This window comes from Solanum stenotomum, chromosome 8, assembly GCF_019186545.1.
Source record: "Solanum stenotomum isolate F172 chromosome 8, ASM1918654v1, whole genome shotgun sequence".
Lineage (NCBI taxonomy): Eukaryota > Viridiplantae > Streptophyta > Magnoliopsida > Solanales > Solanaceae > Solanum > Solanum stenotomum.
The window spans coordinates 10,975,638-10,990,015 of NC_064289.1; the positions used below are offsets into that span (position 1 = coordinate 10,975,638).

Genomic DNA, 14,378 nt, shown 5'->3' on the forward strand with positions numbered 1-14,378 from the left:
TTTTCTTTAGTTGGTGCCAAATTGGCATGTAGACTGACATTTTATTTATTTTCATGTCCGTGTGTTCGAATCAATTTTTGCACACCATTAACTGATTTTGGGAACTCCCTCCAGCAATAGATGGAACATGTGCATGCGAAAGTGAATTTAAAATGTCTAACTACATGAAATAAATCAAAATGTTCTCAATTAATAATTTTGTTCAAAAATATTTCTATCATCATTACTTATAAGAGTCAAAAAAAAATAAAAAATCTTATAAATAAATTTATTATTGTTTTCCTTTTTGGACACATCATTTTCCTATAAAATCAATCAATTAATAGATACTCTCTAGAAAACAACTAAAATTAACTAAAATCAATCAATTTATAGATGCTCTCTAGAAAAACAACTAAAATTAACTAAATTTCACAGAAAAACCACGTAAGCAAGCCAAAATACCGCTTTCGCCTTAAATTACCTCAAACACATGTCTCTTCTTTTTATCATAATTTTCAAGCAGCTTTTAAAAACAAACTTCACCTTAACATGATTTTGTATTTGTAAAATTGTTCATAAAAATTGAGTATGAGAAAAGAAAAAATTGATCCAATCTGTTTACAATCACTTAAATCTTAAAATGTTTACAATCACTCGAAACCTTAAATAATAGAGAAAGAAAATAGAAGAACACCAATCAACAAGTAAGGCATCTAAGAGCCCTACTAAGATGCCTCCACCAAAGATATGACTGTTAATTAACTAAATACAATGGAACAACGGTAATGTTTTTACAAAAAGAACTTATTAGAAGCAACAACCCAGCCTGAAGTTCATCGTGGCTCCGCGCATATTTTCATACAAATTCCAGGCATGACACATAGCATCTTCCAATTTTTCTCCTTGCTGAGCATCAACGGTATCATCTACAATATCCATTTTCTTCACCACTTGCAACTACATCTTTTCACCTTATACACTATCGACCATTCTTTAACTCTTCCAGCTACAATGCCAACAAGACCATATATGGAAAAAAAAAACCAGCAATTAAATCATGATAAAGAAAACGGGAACAATAGAAAATGAGACTACTTCCCCAAAACAAGTAATGTTCATTATATTCCCTTTTCCGGAAAAGACCTAAAAAAATAACATTGATCGCAGCAGCCTAAACCTGCCAGAACGCCAGACGGACCGCCCATATACTCCTTCCACCATTACTGTTGCCAAACCTATTGCCACACCACCACTATCTTCTTTTTATTTATTTCTGAAGCAATATAATCACCCACAAAAATTCTATCTTCATTTTTTCTGTCCCCAAAGGCCCAACTACCTCATCCCCAATGAGTTCCTTCCTGTTGGACCCTAACCCGCACAAGTACTTGTCATACAAGATTTTTAAACAAAGGATTGAACCTAACTGCAAAAAATTCAAAATCGATCATGATCAAGCTCAAGATTGGTGAGTGATACAAAGGGGGAAGAACTCCATTTGGAAAATGGAATGAAGGGATAATGAAATTAAATAAGTAGTTGAGATCAAAATCAACTGTTTAAGCAATTGGATATTTTCAAAGAATGCTTTACTCGGGGAGTACTCTAAAACCCTGCACCCTTTTTTCCCACCAAAGATATTGAGAGTGCACAAAAAGATCAATGACTAAAGTAGTCTATGATAACCAAAGTGGCACTCTATCCTCCCTAGACTCCACTTGTGGGATTACACATGAATTATTGTTGTTGTAATCTAACTAGTGCTTAACAAGCCCAGACTTTTTGAACCAGAAATAGCTTCAATCAGTCAGCAAGTTCAGAATCTCGAGATCAAAAACCTCAAGAAAAATTATGTAGGACTAAGAAGTGTAAGTGTTTAAAAGATATATCAGGCAATAGCTAAACATACAAGCGCTTTCATGAGCTTCCAGAGCATGCAAGGTCTTGATTTCTACATATGTGCGTGAGAAAGGAGAAGAAAACAGCATAAATAGGAAGATCACAGTAGAGAAACAGGACAAAGGGAGGATGCAATGGAATCTTCTTGTTTTTCAGCTCAGGAAAAACAGCAAATTACTAGGCAGAGCAAAACTATAGGAGCTTAAGCAGGTGCTTTTGCAACTTTGGACCACCCTTGGTTTCTTTAATAATGAAATAAGATGTTAGCAGGCCCAAATTATAACATACACATATTGATATACATAATACACATGCATTTCATTCTCTCTTCTTTTGTTTTTGGATAGAAGGCAATTTACATAAACGTATGTACTTGTGACTATTTATTATCTGTTATATTATATTGATGCTAAACATAGCTTGACAACTGAAGATGATAAAAGCAGAGCAGAATCTAATTTCTATAATAATAAAAAGATTGTACAAGAATGAAAGAAGTAACTTACATTGCATCTAAGAGGAAGAAGAACTTGACCAGCTCTCAAGTAGCCATGGGTAAAAGCTTACATCGGTGCTGTCTTGTAAAACAAATGAAACAGTCAAGTTTTACACAGAGATCCCCCAAATCATTTGGCAATCAAAGAACTCCCGATATGGCTGAGCATTCGGTTCTTCGGTTTTCAGTTCTTCACAGGTGCATACCAAATACTGAACTGAAATTACCTCAGTTTGGTTCCATCTTTTGTAATTCGGTTCGGTTCTTTGGTATGGGCCTAATATCATATGCACCAAGGCAGCAGCTGTTTTTCTATCACATGGCTTGCAATTTTGCATGATCGACGCGAACATGTATCAGCAGCTTACACAGCAGGCCAGCAACTAAGAGTCTAAGAGGCTAAGCAAATAATTCAGCAGCAAAAGGCCAAAGGCCTTATGCCTATACACTGCACCAACACAAAATTGTATGATATATTAGTTCATTTTCATTTACACCAGCAGCTAAGCTAATACAAGTATTACCAATGAGTACAGCAGCAGCTAAGCTAAGGTAACACAAGTAATTCAAGCAGCTAAGGCCTAAGCTATGGAAAATAGCCTCTTTTTCAACGAAGTTAATTCCAGGCAGTAGCAACACAAACTTGTGAAAAGTAGGTAGAAGCAAACACCAGCAGCTAATGTTTCTCTCGGTTCAAATATCAAACAAAAATCAAGACCAGGCCGAAGAACTAAATTATTATGTTCAGTCCAGTTTTTCGGTATTTCAATATTTATGCCCACCCCTGAATAAAGATATCAAGAGCCTCAAGATTTTCAATACAAAAAAAACAATTTCAGCTGAATAAGCTGATTTTCCAATAATTTAACACCAAATGAGCAAAGGGAATCTGATCAAGAACCACTATAATAGCTGAGCTAAGTTCGATTACTCAGTGACACGAGTGTCCTCTGCATCATCAGTAACATCATCATTATTGGCTTCCTTGTGTGTGTACTCAGTGTCAATACTGCAATCACCATCAGTGTCAATACTGCAATCACCATCAGAGTCAATACTGCAATCATCATCAGAGTCCAGGCTTTCTTCTCCCAAATCTTCTCTAACCGTCTCTCGGGCGGCTGAATGATCTCCTCCATTCTCAACGTAGTCAGCTATTTCATCCTCGCCTCCCTGTTTTCCATAATTAATCAATCTTCTATCCACAATGACTTTCCTTGGACTCAGCAAAACCAATTCAGCCAGCCTTCTCCTAGCTAAATATAACTCATTAGGCTCAATCAACTCTCCCTTCCTATAAGCCTCCCTAAGAAACACCGTATGCAATTTCCCTTGATTTCCCCTCGTCGAAATATAAAATATCCCCTGATGCTGAAGAAGAAAGTCTTTCAGCTTCTTTGGCAAATCCATAGCCAACCTAAAATGCGCAATTCTCTCCAAAGTAATCTTCTTTTCAACTGTCAACGACAACAATTCATGAATAGTCGCAACTGCTCTCTTTTCCATTCTCTTCTGTGCCTCGAGTGACCTTAAATCATAACCAGAGATATCCTCATACGGCAACCAATAAGGCAACCTTTGCCACTTCCAAACAGCAATCTTATAATACTTCCCAATCTTGAAACCAGGGGGGAAATTTACTCTAAACGAAAACCGCACATTCTCTTCTTCGCCACCCTTTTCTCTATACTCTCTCTCCCTAACATTCTCCACAGCACAAACAGTTAATCGCGGGTCTCTTTCAACAACCTCAATATACTTATTCCTAGTCTCTTTAGCATCAAACAATCTAAAATACTTGGGATACTTCAAAACCACAGAAAACTCAAAATCATCAGGTAAACCAAAATCTTTCCTTGCAATCCTAACATGTTCTAACCTTAATCTCCCCGTATTCGAAAGCAACAGAAGCTTTCGTAAACGGGTTACAGCTTGAGGCAATTGAGCTAAAAGGGCAAGTTTTTCTTGCTCAATTTGAAGCAGTGATTTACGAGTAAGCCTGCAATATAATATTCTCTGAACTGGGTGTTCGAATACCTCGAAAACATGAGGGAATTTGAGAATAAACTTCCCTGCTTCATATTGTTTGAACCCAAAACGGCGAGCAAGCATATCAAGGCGAGAAATGGCGATCATTGAATTTGGTTGAGTAAGAAGCAGTTCTTGGAATTTCATTACTTTACGGATTTTCTTCTCCACTTCCATGTAATCATCGTAGCCGTGGTCGCGAATACGCTGTTGGTTTCTGGGTATGGAAGTTGACTGTGACATTTGCTTTGGGGATAGTAAGAAAATTGTAGGAATCCATGTGAGGGACTTGAAGGATGTGGATTTTGACTGTAATAATTTTGATGAAATCGAAAGGAAAATGTGCATTTTGATTATTATGTGAGTTCTTGAATTTGGGGTTTAGGGTTTTAGGAGGAAGATGAATCACACAGCAGTTAAGCTACTTATGAGTAATTAATTTTACGTTTTGAGGATGTTATAGTCATTTCAGATAAGATTTGTGCATTATTTTCCTTGTGTCGTATGCTAAAAAACTTGTACTTAAGGTTTAAATGACAATAACATTAATGATCTTTTACTAAAATAACAAATGTATCCTAATGATCTTTTACTAAAATGACAAATGTATCCTAATGATCTTTTACTAAAATGACAAATGTATCCTACCTTTTGTATATGGGTTCACAAGGATACGTCTGTAATTTAATCGAAATGAAGCAGTTCTATTAGGGATAGAGTAGAATTATCTTTTTCCACATTTGGTTGGAGGTTTAGATAGTCTTTAAATTATTTATCTCATCATTTATATTATAGTGACGACATAAGTTATTACATTATATGATGGGATAACTTATTTTGAAATAATTAAATCTGAATTAACTTGTTCCCAACTAAACGACATCATACTATATTAACCAAATTGGCCTTTTACTAACTCCTTTGCTTGGTGGGCCCTATCTAAAATCTCACTTCACACCGCTTGTCAAACCCTACTTTTAAGTTTGATTAGATTGACTTAAAAATTAATTAAACCTACTTTTAGGTTATTTTAATTTTTAAAAAGTATTTGATAAAATTAAAAATAAATTTAAAATAACTTAAAAGAAGTTAAAAATAAAAAATAAGACTCCTCTACTTTTTTATTTTTTGACTTGTCATTTAAAATTTGACTTTCTTTTATTTTTTTACTTAAAAAAAAAAAAATTCAGTCTCTCCAAACGAGCTATTGCCTCTTAATTAGTAACTTGCTCATTTAATCTCTTGCACCCACCGACTAAATATGGTTGCTTGTTCTTTAATTAAAGGTTCAAGTTTAAATTTTTTTGTATGAAAAAGTTTTTCTGTAGAAAACGATTTTTTAAATGGAGCCTTGTACGGTATAAATACAAATATAATCAAATTATAATATAAATATTGTGCATTAAATAGGAAATAAAAAAAATGCTAATTCAATACCTAAATTTACATTCATTTTTATTTAAATTGTTTCATTCGTTTCATATATACTAGTGATACACAGGTTTTCAAATAGAAAAAATTATAAGAAATGACAAATATTGATAGTATATAACGCTTCATAGCTATAGTTTCATATATTTATGATTTGTGGTTACAGTTTTTTTATTTTTTTATTCAGTTCCTAATTATATAAACTCAAAGTTTGTATAATTCGGTTCCTGATTGTGTAAATCTAGATTATATGCTTACCCTAGTTATTTGTATATGATTTGTATAAATATCGAAAAAATCATAATGAATTATTTTGTTTGTATATTGACAAGTGAAATATACAAATGAAGTTCTGAAAAATTGTTATGGCAAGCAAAATATACAAACGGAGTTTTGAAAATTTTCTATGGCAAGTAAAATATACAAATAGAGTTCTGAAAAATTCTGATTGCAAGTGAAATATACAAACGGAGTTCTGAAATTCCTAAATGTATGTATACAAATTTTATATATAAATACCTTGTTTGTATATATACAAAAGGTAATATCCATAGCAAATTAAACTATAGCTATAGAGCATAATTAAATTTAATTTGTTTGCTATTTATGAAAATTTCAAATAATATAAATAAAAATTAAATACCATAATAAAACTAATATCAATATTATTTTCTCTATTAGCTCCTCCAAAACAACCAATTTGAGTTTATCTAGTAAAATTTTTAAATTTTGCAGGATCCTTCCAATTTCACTTATTTAATATTGTGTTGCTACATTCCTTAAAGTAGTTTTTTTCTATTTGAATTTGTTTGGTATATTTTGGCTTGATAAGAAATTAAAAAAATTTAAAAAATATTTTAAAATTTGTTACTTTAAATTAAAGATGTCAAATGTAAAAATAAAATACTTATTGATATATGGTCTTAATTTAAAAATATATCAAATACATCAAAATGTTATCAATTTTGTAGTTTAAATATATATGAGAAAAAATAAAATTAAAATTATAAAATTACTAAAAAGGCTAAAAAGACAGTAAAACAATTAAATTGAATAATTATAGAAGTAATTAATAACAAAAACAACTTAGTAATCAAATGAAAAATCATTTCTTAATTTTTTAAATTAAACGGTAAAAATAAATGGACAGAGTATTTAGGAATTGTGTGTATCTAAGTGACGTAACACGTCGAGGTTGTGAATAAATATTGTTCGACATTTGAACATGCCATCCTCGTGCACCACAACATGATATTGGTGGTCTCCGTTAAGCCACTTGCCAAATGCTTCTTAAATATGCGACACGTGGCGCCAGCAATGATCATAGCTCGTATAGAAGATTCATTTCTTCTTCTTTATTTCAAATACGATTATGATATGGGAATCGAACCGTCACCAGCAAAAGTGGAATTCAGATACTCAATCAACTAAATTAATAAGATTTTTTTAAAAGATACATTTCAATTGCGTTGTACATTTTAATTTATTTGTTCGGTTTTGATATAACATTTTTTTTTTAAATAATATTTAATTTTCATAATCTTAAATTAAATATATGTCAAATATTATTTAATTTTGCAATGAAAAAACTAAAATATCAATTAAATTTGGATCGTGTATCGCAGAATTCATTCAAATTTAGTGCTCCTACTAGAATTATTTTATATTCAAGACTAGAACCGAACCCAAAACATTTAATCCCTCTGTTTCTATTTATGTGACTTACTTTTCTTTTTAGTCAGTTCAAAAAAAATGACGCATTTCTATATTAAGTAACAATTTAATCGTAAAATGTTCATTTCACCCTTAATGAAATGATTTATAACCATACAAATTTCTATCATTCATTTTAGATCATAAGATTTTTTTAAAAAAAAATTTAAACTTTATATCGAGTCAAACTACCTCATATAAAACGAGACGAAAAAAGTAAGTAATAATTAAGGATGAAACCGTTCCACTGTAAAGTAAAACACCTCATCATACAAATACTATGACCTATGCACACCATTTCTTTCCTTAACTATATGTTTCCGTGGTCCTACTCCCATGCAGTAATTGTGTGGTCCGCTTCGATTTTCTCGATTCGAGCGCCTATTCGACTTTAGTAGTTTCTCCACGTCACTATCGACAACACAAGCTTTAAACATCAAGAACTGTTCTGAGCTGGCATTCATTGACAAATATACCCTCACTAAAAATAAGTAGGCTTTGGTTAAATATTCTTTTATTTTATTTATTTGAAATATATGAAGTTATATTTAGGTAATAAGTCATACTTTTTACAAAAAAGAAGAGAAAAGAAAACTTTATTTGAAAGGTATGAAGATAAATTTGAAGAATATGTTTAGATTTTGTTCAAATTCAGGTTTCAGAAATTGGATTTAAATTTTTTAAAATTAAATATTAATTTTTAAAAAAATATTCTGAAAAAAGTGAGTAATTCTAATAGTCAAATCTTGAATTAATGTGAAATTTAAGAAAGTATAAAAAAAATTCAAATTTTGTGGTCTTAAATCAATACAACTATACTACTAGATCTTTACCAACTTTTTAGGAGAAAATAAAATATTTTTATGGACAAGAAGAAATTGTTTTCTAAAAGCTAAAAAATGTTTTTCCCTAAAAATACATATTCTTACTCACAATTTTTTTTCAAACACTAATTGATACTTAAAAATTTTTTAAAATTTATTAATTAAACATAAATTAATTATCACGAATATTAGAATCTTAATCTTTGAAAAGAAAAAGAGAATTTAGGATCTAATGCGGACATCGAACACCAATAAAAAAAAAGGAAGTTATAGGGGCATAGTGGTACTTGGAGAAAGTAAAGCAGAAGAGATGATGTGTTAAAATGAGCAACTCTGATGATGACATCGTGGAAGTTTGGACGTGTCAAATTTGTTGGCGTTGATGCATGCCTTGTAAGTTGTAACGAATAAAATACTCAGATATTTTTTTGGGGCAATTGATTTATTTATGGCGTTGGCGTTGGCGTGGGAGTTTAATGCTGATTGGTGAGTGTCGTATCGAGGTCGATGCTCCCTCATTGTCTTGCGTGGCTACGAGAGAAAGCAACATGACACATGACAAGTGTAAGTAATAGTGGAGTATTATTGTCTTCTTTAACTAACAAAACAAAAAGGATGGGAAAAAACAACATGCCCTATGTATAGGTATCGAGTACCTACAACAAACTATTTTGTAAATTTGATGCATTGTACTTTTGTACATTTAAAAAAATAATACATAAACATGACTTTTAACTTGACTTTAACAGATAACTATGTTCTTCAACTTTAAGAATGCACAAATAGACACTTAAACTTGTATAAAATTGAACAAGTAGATCACGTATCCTACATGACATAATATACGTATGAGTTATGACGCCATGTAGGACACAAAATTACCATGTAGGTTGTCATGTAGGATGAATGTGTCTATTTACTCAATTTTACACTATAAGTTTATGTGTCTACTTGTGCACATCCAAAGCTAAAGGTCATAGTTATCAGCTCACGCCAAATTAAAGGTCATGTTTATGCATTATGTCTTTCTTTTAGTCTGTTTAAAAAGATTGATTTTTTTCTCTGTAGACAATAATTTAATTTCAGCTTTTCACGAGATATATTTCAAGTCATGAGATTGAATGACATTTTAATATATTTGACATAACAAAATTTAAGATCATAAGATTAAAAATCTTCTTTATTTTTTAAAATTTTGTGTCAACCCAAACTAGACCATTTTTTAAAAAATTGAGGAATTAATAAGTACATATGTAGTTCCTCAAAAACTTACTAAATATTACTCCCTCTGTCCCATTTTATGTGATGTAGTTTGATTCGGCACGAAATTTAAGAAAAAAAGAAAAACTTTTAAAACTTGTGGTCCAAAATGAATGATAGAAATTTGTGTAGCTGTAAATCATTTCATTAAGGGTAAAATAGATATTTTATTGTTAAATTGTTACTTAATATAGAAATGTGTCATTTTTTTTTAGACCGACTAAAAATGAAAGTAAGTCACATAAATTAAAACAGAGAAAGTAAAAATTATAGACAGATTCTCCAAAAATAAACTACTTTAATTATGACAAGATAAAAATGAAATCTCCTTTTGGTTCTGTTGTGTACTCGCAAGAAGTAATGCTCCGGAGAGCAAATACCGTTTTAAAGAGAACAATTTCATATTAGTTGATCATTTTTTTATTTTGTGTTGTGTTTAAAAAATAATAAATAAGAAGATAATTTTATTAATTTACTCTTTAAAAAAAAAAAGAAATTTGAAAATATAAACACTTTAAAAAAAATTAATTATGAAGGTAATATAAAAAAGATTTAATTAATACTTTCTTAATTTTGTAAGGTAGACAACTAATAAGAGACACTAATTTTTAATATATTGACCGGTTGGGAACGGAGGAAGTGGTGCATGAAATAAAATGGAGAGTGTGATACTAATTTGAGTAAGAGAAACTTGAATGATAATTGTAATTAAAAAAATGTAATCTTAATTGGAATAATTTAGAATAAAATACTCCCTTTATTTTAATTTATCCGTTTTATTTAACTTAGACACAAAAAAATCAAATCTTATAGTCTTAATTTAAAAATATGTTAAATGTATCAAAATACTCTTTGATCTGATTTCAAACAAAAAATGATTTTTTAAACAAATTTAAATTAGAAAAATAACAAATAACATGTTATGACACATTAAATTATAATTTTTTTAATCAATATAATAAACGTGAGAATAGCTTGGTTTTGTGGACAAGGATGGGTGATAAAGTGGCATGGTCTGAATTTGAATATTAAAATATTGTTTCATTCCATTTGACTCCACATGAAAAAACCACCACTCATCTTCCACCATTCAATTTGTAATATATACTACCATCGCTCCTGCCGTAGCATTAAACAGTTTGGACTAAACAAATATAAAATTTATTTATTAATTATTAAATTAATAAGTGGAACTAAAAATTATAAATTTAGCTCACAAAATTTATTTAATTCTTTCGAATTTGTATTTAAAATTATAGCTCCACATATGAGGTAGTATGTTATTTGAATTTTGAAGAATGATAGTCTCTTGTAATCATGAATGACTTAAAAGGATAAAACCATTAAATAATCTTTTTCTTAGAACCCAAGAGTCAAAACTTGTAAAAAATTATTTTTGTTAGTTCATAGATTTATATAACTCTAGTTGTAATTTTCTAATAATTATAAGAAGACTTATCTATAACAATAACGTCATATTAGTGAAATTTCACTAAATGGAGTTTGAGAGAGGGCATAGTATCATAGATCTTATCATTACCTCGAGGAGATAGACACATTGATTCCAAAAGATTGTCGGCTCAAGTGCATGAAACTCAAATAAAAGGGGAAGAGGGTGTTCCGAATGACCTTTGACTCAAGTGTATCAAAACCAAGTAAAAGAAGAAGAAAACAATGAAAAAAGTATACCGATTAAAAGAAAAATTATCCCGTATACAAGAAAGAAAGAAGCAATAATAGCAACAAAAAAATTTTTGATCAAAAATTAAAATTAACTATAATTTGAGATATTGCAATAAAAACTAATAATATGGAAGGAAGATTTAATGCATTCCTACGCTAATACAAAAGATATATATTTTTTTTTTGCTATAACCGATTAGTTCTATTCATGTACATATTCTTTTTATTTACGACGATTTCAAATACTATTATAAATTTTATTTTTCAAAATTTAGTTGTCTATAAAATAAATATCAAATCAATTAATTCTTAAAAGAATAGTTTTATTGATTTTTATCTAAAGAAGTTAAAAAATATGGTAGTTGAATTTTTTTGAGTCCACACTCCTCGTGTGGCATGTACATTGATGAAGAATTTGGCTTCCCTTCATCTATGTTCTCTCCATTTTATTAATGTTCTTATTTGGATGAAAGACACATATTATAAATTTAAATATATTAATAAAATTTAAGATAAATCTTAATAATAATTAAAATAATAAATATTTTACATAATTAATTTCAAAATATAAGACAATGTTGCAATTCTAACTACTAGATTTATTCTTTTTTGTCTTTATAATATGTATTTTAAATTGTTTTTTATTATATTAATATTTATTTTGTGAAATATTCAAATATTTGATTGGTACATCATTTACAAAACATACCCGACTTAGAAAAAAGTTACATTAAATTCTGTTCACATATACTTATTTAGAGTAGAGGATCCAAATTTATTAATTCTTTAAAACATTGCAAATTTTTTATTTCAAAACATCCAAATTAAACTAAAAAAATTGGAATGAAAGAAGTAGCAAAAAACAGATTTAAAAAATAATAATCAAAAGCAAGTACGAATATGTTTTTTACTAAAGACAAGTAAGAAAAGTTTCCAGTATTTTTAGAAAAGATATCATCTACAACTAAAATTGTGGGATTAAAAATTATAATTAAAAACAAATACATAAAAAATATTAATTATCTTAATATNGTACATCATTTACAAAACATACCCGACTTAGAAAAAAGTTACATTAAATTCTGTTCACATATACTTATTTAGAGTAGAGGATCCAAATTTATTAATTCTTTAAAACATTGCAAATTTTTTATTTCAAAACATCCAAATTAAACTAAAAAAATTGGAATGAAAGAAGTAGCAAAAAACAGATTTTAAAAATAATAATCCAAAGCAAGTACGAATATGTTTTTTACTAAAGACAAGTAAGAAAAGTTTCCAATATTTTTAGAAAAGTTATCATATACAACTAAAATTGTGGGATTAAAAATTATAATTAAAAACAAATACATAAAAAATTTTAATTATCTTAATATCTTTAATTTATTAAATTTAAATTATTAATTTAAGTTTATGACATGTGTCTCTCATCCAAACAAGAAGTTAGAAAAAAATGGAGAAAAAATAAATGAAAAGAAGCCAAATCCATGAATTAATAGTAAGTTTACAATACTTAACACTCTTTGCTATATCACCCTTCCTCATTCTTTCTTAGATCACGACTGACGAGAGTCAAAAACCTAAAAGAAATATTACTTTTATTATATAATTATTTGTTTTTACGTATTTATGGTTTAAGCTAATTGTTATAAAATAACTGCTAAGCAAATTAAGATTAATAAACTAAAAGGAAAACAGGTAAAAAGATAGAAAGTAATGTATTCCGTATATATTTTCATTTCGTGTAGTGGTAATGTATTCCGTATATATTTTCATTTCGTGTAGTGGCTATTTATAGCCATTAGCTTAATATACAAAGGACTCGTTTGGTGTAAGGGATAATACCAAATAGTACCGGGATTAAATTATAGTACCGTTGAACTTGTTGTTTGGTTGGCAAGTTCGGGATAACTTATCCCGGGATTAATAATTAGTACCGGGATAAGTTATCCCTCTCCTTGGGTGGTATAGTAATCCCAGGATAACTTATCCCGGAATAAAATAGGTAAATGACAAAAATGTCTCTTTCAACCCTTTTGTTATATCACTTTTTACCTTAATGAAGGGCATTTTTGTAAATAAATAAATTGTTCTTAAAATTTATTATTTTGAATACAACAAACCAAACACTCAATAAAAAATAATCCCAACACAACTTATCCCATCATAACTAATCCCAACATAACTCATCCAATATAACTTATTCTATCATAACTCATTTTCAAACTAAACGACCCCAAAATGTATAACTTGGCCATCTAATAGGTCAAGTGATGATATTCTCCTAATGAGAAAGTTCCACATGGCATGCACAATAGTTTTGCACACCATTACGAGTGATGTAAAACTTCTAATAGTTGAGGCCCACGTGGCATCCAAAATTGCTTTACAACATTAATAAAATATTAGTGCCATTTATTGCAATATATTATCTTAATTCTTGTCTTCGAAAATCTTACTGATATATAATAAACTTTAAAAAGTTTAATTCAATATTCTAAAATATCACATAAAAAATCTCCTCTAATAAAAACTTATAAATTTAAAAAGATATTTTGTTTTTGTATTCATAAAATAACAGTTTTCAATTTTATTAAAAAAATTAAAATTAATTATAATTTGAGATTTTGTAATAAAATCTACATAACATGAAAAGAATATTTAATGCATTCTCTAAAATAAAAATACATATATCTTTTAATATATATAAATAACTTGAACATGATATAATAATTCTATATAATATACAATTATTTATTATCATAAACAAAAGGCTTATTCTATTTTAGATTTTAGTTTAAATGAGTGAGCAAATTAATTAAGCTTTTATGTCTAATTAATTTATATATCTATTCCGTTAATTTTTTTTCTTTTTGTTATGGTACATTCATTTTCATTTTTCATGATTTTATCTACTATATTAAACTCAAATTTTGATTTTTTTTTTATTGAATGAATTAATTTTAGAAAAATAGTTATAATGGTTAGTATCTAAATCTAAATGAAATTAAAAGAGTGAATTTCGTACTTTTGTATATAGAGTGGTTAACTTTTGAGTCCAC

General features: G+C 28.9%; 1 protein-coding gene across 1 annotated transcript; it reads right to left on the reverse strand.

The window, feature by feature from the left end:
• Positions 1–519: 519 nt before the first annotated feature.
• Positions 520–4,828, reverse strand: LOC125874928 (protein ROOT PRIMORDIUM DEFECTIVE 1). Its single transcript, XM_049555979.1, has 3 exons — positions 3,309–4,828; positions 2,388–2,825; positions 520–988 (listed from the first exon to the last, which is right to left on the reverse strand). Exons 1-2 carry the CDS (start codon positions 4,751–4,753, stop codon positions 2,819–2,821), a joined length of 1,452 nt encoding a protein of 483 aa, XP_049411936.1. The 5' UTR covers positions 4,754–4,828; the 3' UTR covers positions 520–988; positions 2,388–2,818.
• Positions 4,829–14,378: the final 9,550 nt, after the last annotated feature.

Bases quoted from the DNA above. Each gene is read 5' to 3' on its own strand.
- LOC125874928 (XM_049555979.1), bottom strand. From the start codon at position 4,753: ATGCACATTTTCCTTTCGATTTCATCAAAATTATTACAGTCAAAATCC.